The 17,974-nt window shown below is 42.1% G+C and overlaps 1 pseudogene and 1 gene segment (V, D, J or C); both read right to left on the bottom strand.

Moving 5' to 3' along the window:
* LOC127576461 (Ig heavy chain C region-like) overlaps positions 1-2,796 on the bottom strand; it is a 12,424-nt pseudogene extending 9,628 nt beyond the window's left edge.
* A 1,043-nt stretch (positions 2,797-3,839) lies between these two features.
* On the bottom strand, positions 3,840-17,596 carry LOC127576379 (Ig heavy chain C region-like). The segment is given in 7 exon segments: positions 3,840-4,272; positions 8,386-8,694; positions 8,955-9,266; positions 10,225-10,521; positions 15,860-15,902; positions 17,067-17,386; positions 17,536-17,596. Coding segments are annotated over 7 exon segments (1,719 nt in total).
* Positions 17,597-17,974: the final 378 nt, after the last annotated feature.

Here is a 17,974-nt window from a genome sequence, read left to right as displayed (position 1 = left end):
CAGCTTTTGTACAGACGATGTGCTGTTTGTGTCCAGAATTTGCTGGTATTTAATTGAATTAATTCTTCCCTCTGCCAGTGAAATATTCCCTGGTGCCACCGGCTGCAATTCAAGCCCAAAGCATGATCGATCCACCCCCGTGCTTAACATTTGGAGAGGTGTTATTTTCATGAAATGCTGCACCCTTTTTTCTCTAAACTTCACTGCGTCCTCACCACAAAATTCTGCATCAGAAGTTTGCAAAGGAGCATCTAAAGAAGACTGATGTATTTTGGAAACAAGTCCTGTGGATTGATGAAGATAAAATAGAACTTTTTGGCCTCAATGAGCAAAGGTATATTTGGAGGAAAGAAAGGATGCAGGATTTCATGAAAAGAACACCTCTCTAACTGTTAAGTACGGGGTTGGATAGATTATGCTTTGGGCTTCTGTTGGAGCCAGTGGCACGGGGAGCATTTCACTGGTGGAGGGAAGAATGGATTCTTATTAAATACCAGCAAATTCTGTAAACAAACATCACTCCATCTGTAAAAATAAAAGCTGAACATGAAAAGAGGATGTCTTCTACAACAGGATAACGATCCGAAACACCCCTCAAAATCCACAACGGACTACCTCAAAAGGCACAAGCTGAAAGTTTTGCCATGGCCTTCACCGTCCCCCGACCTAAACTTCATCGAAAATCTGTGGATAGACCTCAATGGAGTAGTACATGTAAGACGGCCCACGAATCGCACAGAACCAGAAGCCTTTTGCAAGGAAGAATGGGCTAAAATCCCCCAAACAAGAATTGAAAGACTCTTATCTGGCTGCAGAAAACGTTTACAAGCTGTGATACTTGCCAAAAGTGGAGTTATTAAGTCGTGACCATGCAGGGTATGCAAAATTTACTTTGGGCCCTTTCCATTTTTTGTTATTTTGTAACTGTAACAGATGAAAATGAAAAAGTAATCTTGCTTACAATCTTAAATAAATGTGTCATCTTTACATTTATTTGCTTAGCTATTCACAGTAGCAGAAAGTTTGACCAGGGGTGCCAAAACTTCTGCATGCCACTGTATGTACATATGGCGTCCAGTTTTAAAGGTAGCGCTGTCAGATACAGAAACGTTCCAGCAAAGACATTTGACGCAATAATGAATAATTCAGACTCAGTGACTGAAATCCTGTTCAGTACATTCTCCACTTCAGATTGAGATATTCCAGTCATGCCAACGGAGATGTCAATGGACCGATGAAGAAAAACTTCACGGGTTCGCAGATTCACACCATCATTTGACCTGTGAAGGAAGGATACAGAATAAAGTATATTACTGTTCTTTGACATTAATGCGAAGACTTTTAATGACAAAATGAATCGACGTTTTTCCGTTATCTTCAGTCAGGTGGAAGGGTGCTTTGGCTAAACTCACCTTCACCAGGGTTAGGGCAGCGCCGTAGGAAATACTCAGGAAAAACAGGATGATGAACGTGGAAGCGGTTGTCCAGATGTTGTCTCTGTCTTCCTCATAGTTTTCAATTAGATGTTTTCTGCGAAAATCTACGGAGAGCAGGAAGCGAGATACATTCACATGATTGTTCAGTCCGGGACCTGATTTCTTTCTTGTTTAGTTATGTTCCGCCAATATATTTTTCTGTTTTTCTATTAATTTTCAATGGATTTACTCTATTAAGATCAATGGTAGTTTTCAATAATCAATACCTGCTTTCGCAATACCTACTCTTGAAGTTGATTATTATCTACAATTTGTTAATTCTACCAATGTATAGTTCTTGAATATTATGATTTGTTAATCCTCGTGGAGTGCCAGTTGATGTTGGTTGTTTCAGCAACACACACAAATGCTGGAGGAATTCAAGCATTCTGTCTGCCCTGCTGAGTTCCTCCAGCATTTTGTGTGTGTTGCTCCAGACTCTAGCATTTGCAGAGTATCCTGTGTATTGGTTATTCATGCTATGTCTTTCAAAAAAATTATTTGGAAGTGGTCAATGCTGTTGAAACCCAATGGATGCAGATTGTTTTTATCATCAACTTGCAGCTAAGAAAGTTTCTGCGTAATATGTAGGGCCGGAGTAGACAACGATATGAGGTTGGGCGGTAACACTATGGGGTGAACCTAGGCTGTAGATTGCTTGTCTCTGTAATTATGTAATTTGGGGAATGTATTGTTTTAATCTATTTTATTAAAATTTCGATTTTGCTATCGCGAGCTTCATATCCATTATGAGTATCAATTGTTTGTGTGAGTGTTGTTCTTTTTCATGTAGATATATGGTTGCAAGCTTTTGGACGTGCGTGCGCGCCAGGGTGTCCGTGTGTTCGTGTAATTGGCTGTTTGATGGTATCTATGTGCACTTTTACGTTCATGTGCGTCTGAGGTAGTTAGGCATTCGTTGTAGCGTCAGTCAGCATTATCTTTTGAATAAATGAATTTCGTCGTGCGTGTGTATTGATGTGCAAGAGTGTGCGTGCATATTTTGTCACTCCAAGTTTTAAGTATAAATGCGTCTGTTTTGTAATCCTTTCTGCGTGTTATTTTCACGTTTAAGCTAATGTAGTAGCATTTGATTCAATTTCGTAAATTCATGTGTATTAATAATTGTTTTTATGCAAAAGTGTATTTTTGCGAAGCCAGTCCATATTTTAAATCGCTTCCGTATTTTTGTTGACATATTCCTCATCGTCTGCCTTTTGTATGTGTGTGTGCGGGAACTGGACGGAACAACCAACACCAAGCCGGGTGCCGACTCACCATTGAATATCTTGCTCAACCTGATAATTGGCCCTTTCTCCATCTTCCCAATTGACCCTCATACCCATGACCATCTTAATCATGTAAACACTCCATCACAGAGTGAGTAAATGAAAAGACTGGAACGCTCTCTACAAGAGACTTCCCGAGTAACATGGGCTCCAAGAAAGTTTTGATATATTTTGGTCTCAGATTGCGACCCCTTATCCTTGTTCTATGTCTCCTGTATGGATACCCAGTTATTTATTGATATCAAGAAATTGGTGAAGGCTTTCTCTGCTCCCAACTCTCATAAATATTAGAATAACAGCTACATTCTGTGCATCTGTGTGTGTTTGCACACACGTACACACACACACACACACACACACACACACCACACACACACACACACACACACCACACACAAACCCACAGGGCTTTGATGCTGAGGAATGATATGCCTGCTTATGAAACCGTATATCCCCCCCTGCCGTGTTCTGCATATTTTACGTGTTGATTGCAAAGCTTGAAGTTACTTTGTAAGAAGGGTTCAGCTTCTCAAGAACCCGGAGTTAGCTTGATATCTCTCATCATAATCATCATCAGGATTGCATTTTATGTGATTGCTTCAATGTGTTTGTATAATTGTGGAGCGCAGTTGCATTTCAGAAAATATCTAACAATCTCATCCCCTTGCTGTGTGAAATAAGTGCAGTTGTCGTAGAGCTGTTGCTCTTTCCTCCCTCTCTTATGTGGTAGTGTGACTTCCTATTTTTTTTTCTCAGCTACGGCGCATCCTATCACGATCCGTGCATGACATTCCCCTACAATTCTGGATAGATGAGAAACAGGAGAAAAGAGGAATCGGAACTCTAGAAGGTTGGATCCGAATCCCCGCAACTGAACAGTGGTGTTCAAGTATGTCCGGGAATTCTACAATGATGGATTTTAACATATCTCTGAGCCGTCTGTGCGGTTGAGCCTGGAGCGCGGGGTTTACAATCCTCGACACCCTCAAATAAATAGCCGTCGCTTTGGCAAAATTAGAAAAACAATGAATTAAGTGATCTTGTGGTAACTTCAAGACTGGAAGGAAAAAGGTATTTATTGTGTATTTTCAAAAACTAAATTCGTTTGAGTGATTCTCATTGACAAGAATTTACAGTGTCCATCAGTACAAGAGAAACGTTGACAAAACTAGGTTTACCGCTGGACCGATTGACTGTTCTGGCGATGGTCTTCATGGGGAGGGTTTCATGTCCCACCACACAGGAGAAAGAAGCGCCGCTGGCCCACTGCTCCCTCCCGATGGATAACATACTGTACATGAAGTAGGAGCTGTTGCCGTTCTCCGGCAGCACTTTGGTGTTCTTGTAGTTGTGCGAATCCACCGGCTTGTCATCGACCGTCCACTTGACGAATATTCGGCGAGGGGAGAAACCTCTCACAAAGCAGGTGAGTGTTACGGACCTCTGAGCGGAGACTTCATCTGTCGGCGGAAGGAGGACGGAGACGGACGGTTCCAGCGGGTGTGGATCTGCGGAACAATTGAGAGATTGTTTGTTACACCTCTGGTGCCACATTCACACATATCGCTCAGTGAATTTCCTGATTGGACCATCTATCTCATTCAGTGGTCAATGTCCACGAAAATACATTTTGTCATGGCTCCGATGGTGTAGTTGCTGGAGCAACCACAGTGATTATCTGTGTGATCCGTTCTGGAATATAAACTAACCCTCAAAGAAACGAACTTAAAAATACGTGCTGCTGGAAATCTAAAATAAAACCATGAACTTCAACATAAAACATCGAACAGGAAAATGCACTTCGACCCATGATGTGTTCCGAACTCATTTAACTAACGATTTCGAATTTCACTAATGAATTATCTCTAATAATGGTCCATATCCCTCCATGCTCTCCATATTCGTGTGCCTATATATGAGCCTATTGGACGCCTCGGTCGTATCTGCCTCCAGCAGAACCCGGGCAGCGCATTAAATTCAACCACCGTTGTCTGTCTTAAAATCTTCTCTTGCTCATCTCCGTTGAAATTTCTCCCTCTCATCTTAAATCCATACCCTCTGGTATCAGGCATTTCGATCCTGGAAAATCATGCTGGCTCCCCACTCTTTCGATGCCTTGCCAAATTTTATACACATCTATCAGTTCTCCCCTCAGCACTCGCCGCTCCAACGAAAACAACCCTGCATTACTTCATCTCTCCGTCTAGCACCTGCATCCTGGTAAACCTCTTCTCCACACTCTCCATAGCCTCTACAGCCTTCCTATAATGGTGCAACCAGAATTGAATGAAATACTCCAGACGAAACCCAAACAGAAGTTTATAAAGCTGTAACATAGCATACCGAATCTTGAAATCAGTGCTTTGACTATTGAAACAAACATGTCATGCAGCTTCTTTACCATACTATCAACTTGTTCGGCCACTATCACGAAGCTATGGACTCCAAGATCCATCTTTATATTAGTGGTGCGAAGGGTCCTGAAATTAACTGTGTACTTTAAATTTAGATTTGATGTCCCGATTTGCAATACCTGACACTTCTACGGATTGAACACGACCTGCCATTTCGCCGGCAATATCTGCAAGATGGGCAACATCCTGCTGCATCATTTGGCGATCTACTGCACAATGCACAGTCTGTATCACCTGCTAATTTCTCCTCTACCCATCCACATCTTCATCCACCTCATTGATAAATATTATAAATAACAGAGTTCCCAGAACTGATCCCTGCCGAAGACGGTTCGACTTTGACGTCCAGCCTTAAAATGACCCATGGACCACTACCCTCTGTCTTCTTCGCGGAAACCATTTCCGAGTCCAAACTTTGAACGCACCGTTTATCACATGCATGTTAATCATCTTGACGAGGCTGCCATGAGAGACCTTGTCGAATAACGGACAAACGGCCATATGGAGAACATCAACTGCGACATCCGTTACCTTCGTCAGCTCCTGAAAAACCTTAGTCAATTGGGAATGCTTGGTCTGCCCCGTACAAAGCCACGCTGACTCTCCTGAATTAGGCCATGATTTTCGAAATGCTCATGAATGCTATCCATAAGAATCCTCTCCCACACCTTCCACACCAGTGTTGCGAGAGTCGTCGGTCTATAATATTCAGGATTAACCATATTTCCCTTCATGACCAAAGCAACAATAGTAGCTGCTTGACTGTCCCCGGGACCTCGCCTGTGGTTGGAGATGACATAAACATCTTACTCAAAGCTCCAGGAATCTCAACCTTTGTCTCTCCCAATAACCTGGGGTGTATGCATCAGACACCGAGTACTTGTCCAAGTCAACAATCTTCAAGAGACACGACACCATTGTTTCATTTTCTCAAAATTCCCCGGCGTACTCGGATGTTACGTATTGATTTCATTGTCATTATCACTGAACTGGAGAAACCACCAAGCATGGCAGGCAGCAAGTGTGCAAAGTGAAGAAGGGAGCCAAAGTTGCAGGTAGAAGACACTTCCGAGAAGTGGCGAAGAAAGAAGACAAATAGGTATTAAGTTGCCTAAATGGTAGCGAGGAATTAATAGGGGAAGGGGGTGATTTCAGTTGGGCATTCACAGAGTGATGAATCAAACAAAGAACAAATAAGCAACGCACATGCAGATCTGTCTGTCTCTGGCCTCATGCACTGTTAAAACGTGTCCCGTTTCAAACTTGCAGGAAAAAAGTACAGCTAATCCTCCATCTGCGTAGGTTGAAGACTCCTGGAGTCAATATCGAATTCTCCACCTTTAGGTGAATTCTATCAGACAACGGGTAACTACAGTTTCTTTCAGATATCCGTGTACCTCGCTGCTCTGCCTGTTTCAGAAGTGGCCATTTGTGCTTCACATGTAACTAGGTCAGTTTCTCTCTCTCTCCATTACCGCAACATGATATGCTGGGCACTCCCAACATATGTGCTGTAAAACAGAATGGGATACACAGGAAGAGGCTCATCGGCCCACGGTGTTGTGCCGAACTAATTCAACTGGTAATTATCCGCTTAACTAAACTATTCAATTCTGGTGACACAATGTCAATATCCCTCTCATTCTCTGCACGTTCAATTGCCTATCTGAAAGCCTGTTAACCCCTTGTGTCGTATTTTCCTCCACCACCACACCTGGAAACGCTTACCAGCCACCTATCACTCTCTAACTTAAAACGTGTCTGTATAACTCCTTTGAACCTACCGCGTCTCCTCTTAAACGCATCCCATCTGATGTTAGACATTTCCATCCTGGGGGAAAAACAAACAGGCTGTCTACTCTGGTTGTACCTCTCAATATCTTTGAAACTTCTGTCAGGTCTCTCTTCAACCTCCGTCGCTCCAGAGAAACCAGCCAAATATTTTACAACCTCTCTTTCTTGAAGATATCCTCTCAAGGCAGCAAGCTGGTAAAACTCTTCAAAAATCTATGCAAAACCTTTACATTCTTCCGTTAATGGGGCGACCAGAATTGATTGCAATATTCCTGATTCGGCCTTCGGAGTTTTATAAATCTGCAACATAAACTCCTAACTCTTGAACTCAATGCTCCACTAATAAAGACAGACATAACATACACCTTCTTTACCACCCTATCTTGTGTGGTCACTTTCAGGGAGCTATGGACATTGACACTAAGACCCTTCTGTACAACAACGTTGTAAAGATTCCTTCCACTAACTGTGTAACTCTCCCTTTATGTTTGGTCTTCCAATATAGAATACTTCACACTTGGCAGGACTATACTCCATCTGCCATTTCTCCACCAATATCTGCAATTGATACAAATCCCGCTATATCCTTTGGCAGTCTTCCAAACGATTCACAGCGCATCTTTGTGTCGTATGCGAACTGACGAAATTACCTATCCCAATATTACTGCAGGTGTTTTATATATAAAGAAAACAGGAGAGATCCCAGTCAGATCCCCGTGGAACACCACGGACCTCCAACCAGAATTGCTCCTATTGACAATTATACTCTTGTCTTCTGTAGGAACCCAAATCTGAATCCAAATGCCAAATGACGGTGGATCTCATGCATCTTAATCTTCTGAATAAACCTACCATGAGGCACTATTCAAACATCTTACTGAAATCAATTCAGAAAACATTCACATCTCCACCCTCATCGATCACCTTCGTCACCTCCTCGAAACTCTCAATCGTTAATAAGACATGATATTCGGAGAACAATGTCGGATTTAGGCCATGCGTTTCCAACAGCTGATCAATCCTATCCCGAGAAATCCTCTCCAGTAGCTTCGCTGCCTCTTACGTGAGATTCTCCGGCTATTTGCAAAACATTCTGCTTCCTTCTTTGTTTTTTAGTCTTCTAAATTACCTCATTAACACATTTCACCGGAACTTCGCGACATCTTATCCCCATGGTAACCTTGACCTCACACTATCATCTTTGTCCTCTCCATCAAATTCCCAACTTTTCGGCATCATTCCCCTTTTTTATCTCTTCAATAGGCCTGACGAACGCGTTTCATGGAGCATTAACCCTGAATTTCTTTCCACTGGTTTTGTCTACCCTGCTCACTGTTCTCAACTATTGGATTCTGTAACACTAAAGAAACGTACAACCGTCCACCCCACTGTACCCAATCCACCATCCCTCACCTTTTTCCTTGCGGATTGAAGCCCTTTTCGGGGTGGGCATTTCATCGTGGCTCACAACGCAATCGAACACACTCCCACTCAGCCAAGCTTGCGTCGAGATGTTTACGTTGCTAATCACGCTGTCGAGAGTCTCTCCGGGCTGGTAGGCAGTCTCTGATTTCAACTCCTTCTTTCCTTGCATCCAAGTTACTTGCACGCCATAAGGTGCATGAGAGACTACGCAGGTTAAGGTCACTGTCGCCTCCAGTAGGACTTGCTCTAGTGGTGGTGGCTGAATTGTAATCTGTTCCTCTTCGCAAGGGTTAACATCTGTGGCACATAAATGAAAATCAAGCCAGCTTCATCAACAGAAACAGAAATGGAGATGCATCTTCTCAGCTGTAAATCGGATAGAATACATTCCTGGTAGGGAGTCTTTGGTTTTTAACCACTTCCTCTCTATGACCAAAGACCAACTCCAAGGCTGGAAGGGGAAGCTGTGCCGTGGATTGTCCTGACGTCAGTGAACGTCTACCTTGTACTGAATTCGACACTTACAATGAGATATGAAACAGAGATGCGTCGCTTACCTTGAGAGATGCTGATGTTTCGGCTTTGCATGTCCTTTTTATGGAAGACCTGACAGGTAAAGACTGAACCAGTGAACCACGCTCCGGCTGAGAATGTCACCTGGCTTGTCGCGGAGAAGTTCCCATTCACCTCAAAGGAGGGAGAGGTGACGACACCTGAAGTCAGGAGCTGTCCGTTCTTTAGCCATTTTACAGTGAGTTGTGCTGGCCGGAAGTCGCTTATCGAACAGACGGCTGTCCCTTTCTTGCTCCTTTTGATTTCCTCATGGGAATTCACGGTGATGATGACGTCTGGATGAAGCACCACTCGATCTTGATGAAAACAAACAATTGAAATTTCTCTTGAAATGCAAGCGATTGTTCAAGAAGAAAGCGATTTATTTGCAGAGAATTAACTAGGCAAACAAAGAGAAATTAAATTGAAATATCCTTTCACTCAAAGTAACTTCTCTCCATTTCAGCTCAGTAATGCAGCCTGCAACTCACTTCATCGTGGTGTAATTATGAAACTGCAACCAAATTTTTGATCTATCAACGTGCTTCAACAAGTGCTGGTAAATGGAAGTAGTTTAGATAAGTAATTCACTGTCGGCCTGGAAATGATGGGCTGGAAGTTCTCTTCATCAACTGTACATCTCCCCGTCTCTATAATTATAATCCCCGACGCCCCCCCCCCCAGGGAGCTATTAATCAGGTTATTTCAACGGCTCCATGTGTTGGCCGGTTCAATGATCTAATTTATCTCTGGATAGATAAGATTCTCCCGAATTAATATGGATGTGTCTCTAATTATATTACACACATGCTCAATTTTTGCACTGTCTGCCCAGACAAACATGTTTGCTCTTTATTCAAACCCGTTCAGAGTATCACAAGGTCAGGGACCACTTGTCCTTAAATCTCAAGAACTGAAGTCAATTTCTTGATATCCCTGGGTCTCTCTAATCCACCTATTCTGGTATAAACATCAACGGTTCTATTTTCTATTTCCACTGATTTGTTAAGGCACATGTCTTTATAACTGTGAACAGTATCCCAGGTGCCATGTGAATACTAGCTGTGTGTCCTTTACTCTTCCAGTTATATGTAAATAGCATCTGAATGTGCTTCACTGAATGGTGTAACCTCATCTGGCATAGAGATGGAAACTTAACGATACAACGATACATTATGTCAAATATGAATATTTTTCTGTCGAGTTTGAGCAAATATATTCTTATTTTCATATTTCTGCTTAACTCGCGGCCTTGCTTTCTACCCCAACACTCACCGGGCATTTGGACTTCCTTAACTGTATCGCCGGACCGAACCACACAGTAGATGGCGCTGCTCCCCGCTTCTGACTCGCTGACTGTCAATTGGCTGCTGCGGGTGTAAGTTCCCTTCTTGTTGAACACCGCGGGGTAGGTCTTCAGTCCGGTGCTGATCGGCACTTTATCTTTCTTCCAGGAAATGATGATGCCCGACGGAGAGTAGTCCATCGCCAAACATCCGAAGGTGACCGAGTCGAAGGGACTGGGTTGCTCACAGGAGAGGAGAGGGTAGAGAGTGGGGGCCGCTGGTGCCGCTGGAAGAGATTGCCACGTTAATGAGCTAAACTTCCTATTCTTGCTTGCAGGATATTCAAATAATTGGTCGATTCTGAATATTCTAATTCATTTCGCAGTATTTCATTAAGTGAAGTTGCCGTAACCGTATAATGTCAAGGCACTTCTTCAGTGAACTATTCTAACGAGAGCGAAATTAGTTCCACAACACAGAATTGAAAATGCATGAAATATAAGACCAATTTCTGCTTGAATTGTATCGACACTGTGAAGCCCGAATTCCTTGTGAGCAACGTATCCTGAAACGTCACGGAACAAACAAATTTGACCAGCCCCATAAAGAAAATGGCACTGCAAAGAATCTCCGAAAACTAACCGGCACGAGGGATCTACACAATGTACTTTAACAACGTGCCAAATATTCCAAAACAGCAGGCGAACCCGCAAATTATCCCGCCTTGAAGCACATTGGTGCAGGTTTCTTGGGATTTCACTGCCGGAAAGTTACAGTCGAAGTCATACACCATTCTGAACTGCATATATAGTGCTGGGCTTCCACCTTTCATTACTGACAACTTTCCAAGGACAAATTTGTCATGTGTAATGCCCTGCAGCTATCATTAGAATTGGAGTCAGGGTCAAAATTCCACAACAGCACCAGTTACAAGCTAATCAGAGGGAAAGGCAGGTGGAAGGTCGTTTTCCAATTCGGTGTTAAATGTTGCTGTTGAATATTTTAAAAAGGGGTTTATACCGAACACTGTCTCCTCGAGACTGCCCAGCCTGGCAACGCCGAAAAATTAAACACAGTTAGAAATGGGGAATAAACAGTCAACGAAATGTTATCTTGTCACACATAACTCCGCCATCCCCGATTCATACAGAGCATTGTCTATCCACAGGTTTAACTTCTTTCCAATCTCCGACTAATTACATAGACTTGATCCGGATGAATGTCACCAGCTGGGTTATTTATCCGAAACAACTCAGTCCAAGGAAAAAAAAGTCTTTCATTCACAAATAATAATAAATATACTTGCGATTAAAATGACACCAAAGTGCAACAGGGGAGAATAAAAGGTGGACACCAGGCAATTGGACAGTTTATTCTCCGATGGTGACAGGTTGCGCCGCAACAGGCAGGAAGAACCGTGGAAAAATCACCAGTTCAACAGAGAGTCTACTGAGAAAACATTTGATTTCATTTTTTAATCCAATCAGCTCAACCGGCAAAATCTTTCGAAATGAACTACGATTTAGAACATACAATATGGAACATTACAGCACAGGCTATCCCTTTGTTCCACGATGTTCTGTCGACATTTTATCCTGCTAAATGATCCATCTAACCTTTCCCTCCCACATAGCTCTCCATTTCTCTATCATTCATGTGGCTATCTTAGATTCTCTTAAATGTCCCTAATATATCTGCCCCCAAAAGCTCTGCTGGCAGTGCGTTCCACGTACACACCACTCTCTGTGTCAAAAACGTACTGCTGAAATCCAACCCGTATCTTCCTCAGATCACCGTAAAATTATTTCCAGGCAACATCCTTTTAAATCTCCTCTGCACTCTCTCTAAAGCTTCGTGTAATAAGGCGACCAGAACTGAACACAATGCTCCAAGTGTGTTCTAACCAGAGTTCTATGCAGCTTCAACATTACCTTGCGGACCTTGAACTCATTGCCCCGCATGAGAAGGCCAACAGACCATCATCCTTCTTAACAACACTATCGACCTGTTCAGAAAACTTGAAGGATATATGGACGTTGACCCAAGGATCCATCTGTTGCTCCACACTGCTAGGACTCCTGCCTTTAACCTTGCATTCTGCCTTCGAGTTTGATTATCAGAAGTGTATCACGGCACTACTTTTCTGGTTGAACCCCATCTGCAACCTCTGCAGCAACGTCTACACTATCCACAACGCCACCAAAAGTTGTATCATCAGCAACCTTACGAACTCACCCTTCTACAACCTCATCCAACTCATTTATAAAATTCACAAAGAACAGGGGTCCCAGAACAGATAACCTGCGGAAGACCACCGGTCACCGACCTAGAGGCAGAATACGTTCCATCTGTCACCACCCTCTGTCTTATATGAGCGAGCCAATTCTGAATCCACATAGCTAGGTTTCCCTGGACCCCATGCCTGCTGACTTTCTGAAAGAGCTTTCCATGAGGAATCTTATCAAATGGCTTACTAGAACCCATGTATACCATATCCACTGCTCTGCTTCATCAATATGATATATCACATCAGGCGCGTGAGACACGAGCTGCCCCTCAAAAAGCCTTTCTGACTGTCCCTAATCAGCCTATGATTCTCCAAATGGCCATAAATCCTGTCTCCAAGAATCTTATACAGTCTTTGGCATAGCTTGGTGACAAAATGCTTCTTTTGAAATCATGAGGGCAAATCGGCAAATTATGTCTCTGAGATCTACTGCGACAGTGCAACTGAGAGCAGCAGAACAAGGAAATAGACTGTGGTCTCGGTATAGATGTCATTAAAGGTTTTTGCAACTCCTGATATTTCACACACTGCAGTCCGATCCTCTCAGTAGGCTGAGTGTCAAGGAAAAGTCAGGCTTGGTCTGTTTTCATGGCGAGTAAATATTCAAGATTAACTCTCATTGAAAACGACATAAATTTAACAACAGTTTCTAACTGGTGAGCGAAATATTACAACACATCAAATAGGAATGTAAGTGTACTTTCAAACATTCAATGATTGTATGAATAAATGACTACCTTTGGAACAATATGTCTCGAATAATACATATTTGATATTATCTATAAATGTCTGTCTGCCTTCATTCCAAATCAATACCGATGCTTTGGATTTAGTTTAATTTCGTTTCCTGCACAGAATATATATCGTCTGATCACTCTTCGTGTCGGTACTCCAGATAATCGGAGTTTGGCAGGAAAGGATCGCACTCATTGTGGCGTGGTGCAAGACTGTGGTTTTTACCAATGTAAGGCTCGCGACCATAAAATGAGAGAAGCTGGAAATAAATGACCACAATGTTGTTGCTGGAAATTGCCCCAAAATATCCATCAGACCAAGTGCTCTCAGAAAATGAATGGAATTTGAATGGAAGCTCCTTTTTGTTATGACAAATAAAACAGTTTTAGTCCCGTGCTCCCCATTATTCACGAGAAAAGGTGATCCTTATTTATATACTGATAAATATTGGAAGGAAATTAGAGAACGATCGGTGAAAATTGGATAAGAAATTTTCGTTCACACTGGTTATCAAGATTTCATTCGTGAGGATTAAGGAGAACTCTGTCAATGCAATGTCTGAATGAATTTAACTGATAGAATATACAATGCAACGAATGCGTTCTAAGATTACTCCTTCGAAATTGAAGGGATAGGAATCAGTTTTGAGTATCCCTCTGTGTCCCACGATACAATACACTGCACTCCAGCTGAATTTAGTAACAATCAACTGAAAAGTTTTGTTGATTGCAGTGACGATTAATTGTGTTCTCTGCTGTTTTAAAACGACTTTACTTCCACCCCCAACAGCAAATGATATTCTACGACTAACATCGAATCACTGCGAACAAATAATTGATTTTTTTTAAATAGCAACTTTTTAATTACTGATGAAAACCTATTTTAATTCGATTCTTCAACAATACGACGTGGTCTACCTTTCCTTCTTACAGAGGGAGACTAATCTTATAATTAAAATGCAATGACATGAAATCAATGTTTCCTGTCAGATAAATGCAACACTATTTGAAGACTACACGAACACTCCATTGTTCTATATTACTCATTCTTTCCATGCTCACAGCGTTGGGTAGAAATTTTATCGTGTAAGTAAAATAATAAGGGAAAGCATTTGCGAATTTTCTTCGCATTTCCACAATGTTCGTCTTCAATTATTAAAAGTATCTTTTGATTTGTTAATTATGAACTTCTCAAGCGGAGGAACATTTTCTGTGTGAAAGGCAATGACTGGGAAGACTAATTGTTGAAATTCAAATTATCATTCTGGTAAATGGATGCATTAAGAGATCTGTACATTATATTTGAGACCTTAATTCTGCTGATTTTCGGGCAAAATTATTTGCAGATCTTTTCAAAAATGCGCATTAAAGCAGAACGTACTGTAAATCTCCAGGAGGTCAGGCGGCATTTGCGGAATGAGAAACCTAGTTCAACCCGAAGACCCTTCGAGTACGAGTTCTGTCCAAGGATCTTCGACGAGAACGTGAACTCGGCTTCTCATTCCGCACACGCTGCGTGACCTGCAGAGTGATTGCAGAATTGACTGGTTTTATATAAAATTTCTAGCAATGTGTTCTTTAGCATCTACATCTTTTTAATTGCTCGTTTCAGAAACACATTTCTTCTTTGTCTCCCATTAATTAATCTAATCCGACATTTCGTGAAACAACGACACTCGCTGCCACTCGAATGAACTGTTCAGAAGCGCCAACCGGAGGTACATATCTAAAATACATATTGGCTCCCTCAGACAATGAAACATTGATGCCACTGAATGGCTGCGTCACAACACAACTATTGGAAACCATTTCAGCAGAATTAACTTCAAAAACCTCTCCGTTCAAAGTCATAAAACTTTTCTCGCATTGAGACAAGCATTGTTAGATTAACCCAAATGTAACAAAAAACGCAATATGGTTTGCTATTATATGGATCGTGTATAACCGATCGTAATTTTGTAGCACAACGGTAATATTGATTCAACTTGCCGCTTCTTGGTTATTCTAACTATATTTATGCAGAATTCTCCTAGCCTACAAACCTTCAATTGCTGTTGCTATGAATTACAAGAAAATGTCACTTATCCCATTGAAACTGTGCTGGAGATAAGATGAGCAGGCGGCAATGCTATTCCCCGAATTGATACATAAATTTCAAAAAACACGGTAATTATGCCGTTGCCACTTACCCGTTTTTATTTCATCTTATTCTCTGTACTCTCACATAACACCTACAGGAAATAGATATCTGCTGTAGATCAGGAAAAGATGTTCTATAATTTTCAGGTTAACCATTGCAAAAACGTTGATCAGCTAAAGACCGTCAAGCTATTGGAAGCCGTCAAGACAAGGATTTTTTTTGAGTAAATAAGCATGAAGTGATATCTACACAGAGCTAATGAACCAACAGAACTTAGCATGACAAAAGAATCAAAATTCAAGAACCTCTCTTTTGCAGAACCATGTAACCCTTTGCAAATCAATATCAGTGCCGAATTCCGGAGATTGGAAAATCTACGAACCTGAACAAATTTCCAAAATTACCCGGAGCGCAGAGTTAAATCACAATTGGAACAGTCGATGAATAAGGACTCGTTTCTTACCGTCAGTCACCGTAACCCTGGTTCCTCCTCCCCAGTAGTCGTAGTAGTCACAGTGTTACGTTCCATGGACTGCGTCACACAATAACCTGATCTGTAACGAACAGACCGAAAACAAAAATTCCTGTAAATGCTCGTATTTCAAAATTAATGGGAGGCCATTATTGCTCTTATAAACTATGACTGGTTAAAGGAAGCATTCCAACCGACATAAATTGCAACGATGCGGTATATCAGACGGGCCCGTGAAATGTGACTTAAATATTTTTTTGGATAAATCTTAATTTACCACCGGTTATGCATGCACCAAAATGTGCTAAAGTCGCCTGGGCATAATTAGGACCTCGTTGCCTGAACAATTGGATTCACATTTTGCACTCTGACCCAGAACCACACAATTAGCAGCTGAGCGTCTTTTTCGCATTGAAGGGAACCGCTGTGTATTCCAATATACACAGTGAGACAAATCATGTCTAATACCCTACAGGTTGATTGCTGAAGAATGATCAGGTCGAATCCCATCTCGCTCGGAGAACCATCATTCAGGCAGCGCTGACAGGGTGGACTGGTGGGATTTATCACTATGTACTGCTCACTGCCACAGATCAAGCAAAATATTGTCCTTCCGCAGCATATGTAAAATTGGACGTAATTGCGTCGAAGACCTTTACACTTTCTTGATTGTCTATGTTACTTCAGATGTGTCCTTTATATTTAAAGCTCCTGCCCTAAGCATCTCCTGCCCTTACCAGAAGTTCAAACAGGATAAAATTAGTTGCCTGAGTTTTTGTACGGGAAGCTAGCCGTTTGCCTTTCCGTGACCCACTGTGGTAGCACAGTGAAGCGGACCGGAACAAAAACTGTACCCTCTGTTCAGGATCAGGGTTCACTCAAAATAAACACCATGCGGGTTTAGAAATGCTGCAAAAGGTCACAAATATCACTAAATATGAACTAACAGCTATTTTCTCCCTGTACCCACCGCTTGCATTGAACCGAGCATATTATCCGATTCTGCAATTGCAAACAATGTTGGTGTTGCAGGGGATAAAAAGGCAAAATATCACATCAGTGTGGTAAGTTATTGAAAGACCGTTCGTACTCCCTTTTCAGGCAGTCATTAACGCATTTAAAAATATATACTCACCGTCAATTTATGATGGAAAATGATGGTATTCCCATCATGCTGTTCTTGAACGGATCCGACCATGGATCCTCTCATCGTGTCTCTCGCACAATAATAGACGGCGGTGTCTTCCGTCCTCAGCTTCCTTACTTCCACGGCGAAAATATTGTTTGAACTGTCTTTGGACGGAGTAAATCTCTCCTGAATCCCCGAGGCGAAGTACTTGTTCGAAGAACCGTAGTATGCAAGCAGCCACTCCAGCCCTTTCCCAGGGACCTGACGAATCAAGTGCATCCAGTAGCTGCTGAGAGTGAACCCGCTGGTTTTACAGGTCAGTGTCAGAGAATCTCCGGGTCTGGCGGTTGCCGCCTCTGGCTGAGTTAACACGACATCAGAATGGACACCTGTAAGTAAAATAGAAAAAAAAACAAGAAACCAGAGATTTAATCTTGGGACAATGTGTACTATCTGTCTAATTTCTGAGAAGAAATGTGCTGAGAGGATGACAACTGAATCAGTGCCGTTCAGAAATTTGTCCAACAGAATTACTCACGGGATAAGAACGCCAAAAACAGGCTGAGTAAAGTCACCGACCACATTCCAGTGGGAAATGTGACGAGATTGATTCTGCGCAGAACCTTGCAACAGACCAGCTGCAGGGAAGTTGGAATGTGGAGCATGTGAGAGACATTTAAATACCCGACGAAAAAGGGCGCGGTTGTGGGTGGCGCCTGCTGAATGAGAGGGGCGTCTGCAGTAGCAAAGCCACCCCTCCCTCATTACCAGCAGGATTGAATCATATCTTGAAACTTGTTAACAAGTGCAGATTAACTGTGCATCACTTCAGTTAACATTAGCAGGTACCCACCAGACGATTCACGGGGTATCGTAAGATGCAGACGTCACTCAATGTCAGTTAAGTGAAGATTTTGGAACAGATCACAGTCATTTCCCTATTCACAGCAGCAAATAAATAAGTCCAATTATATTGC

This window comes from Pristis pectinata, chromosome 12 (genome assembly GCF_009764475.1).
Source record: "Pristis pectinata isolate sPriPec2 chromosome 12, sPriPec2.1.pri, whole genome shotgun sequence".
Classification (NCBI taxonomy): Eukaryota; Metazoa; Chordata; class Chondrichthyes; order Rhinopristiformes; family Pristidae; genus Pristis; species Pristis pectinata.
The sequence above is the reverse complement of the archived record's forward strand: the minus strand, read 5'-3'. Positions and strand labels throughout refer to the sequence as shown.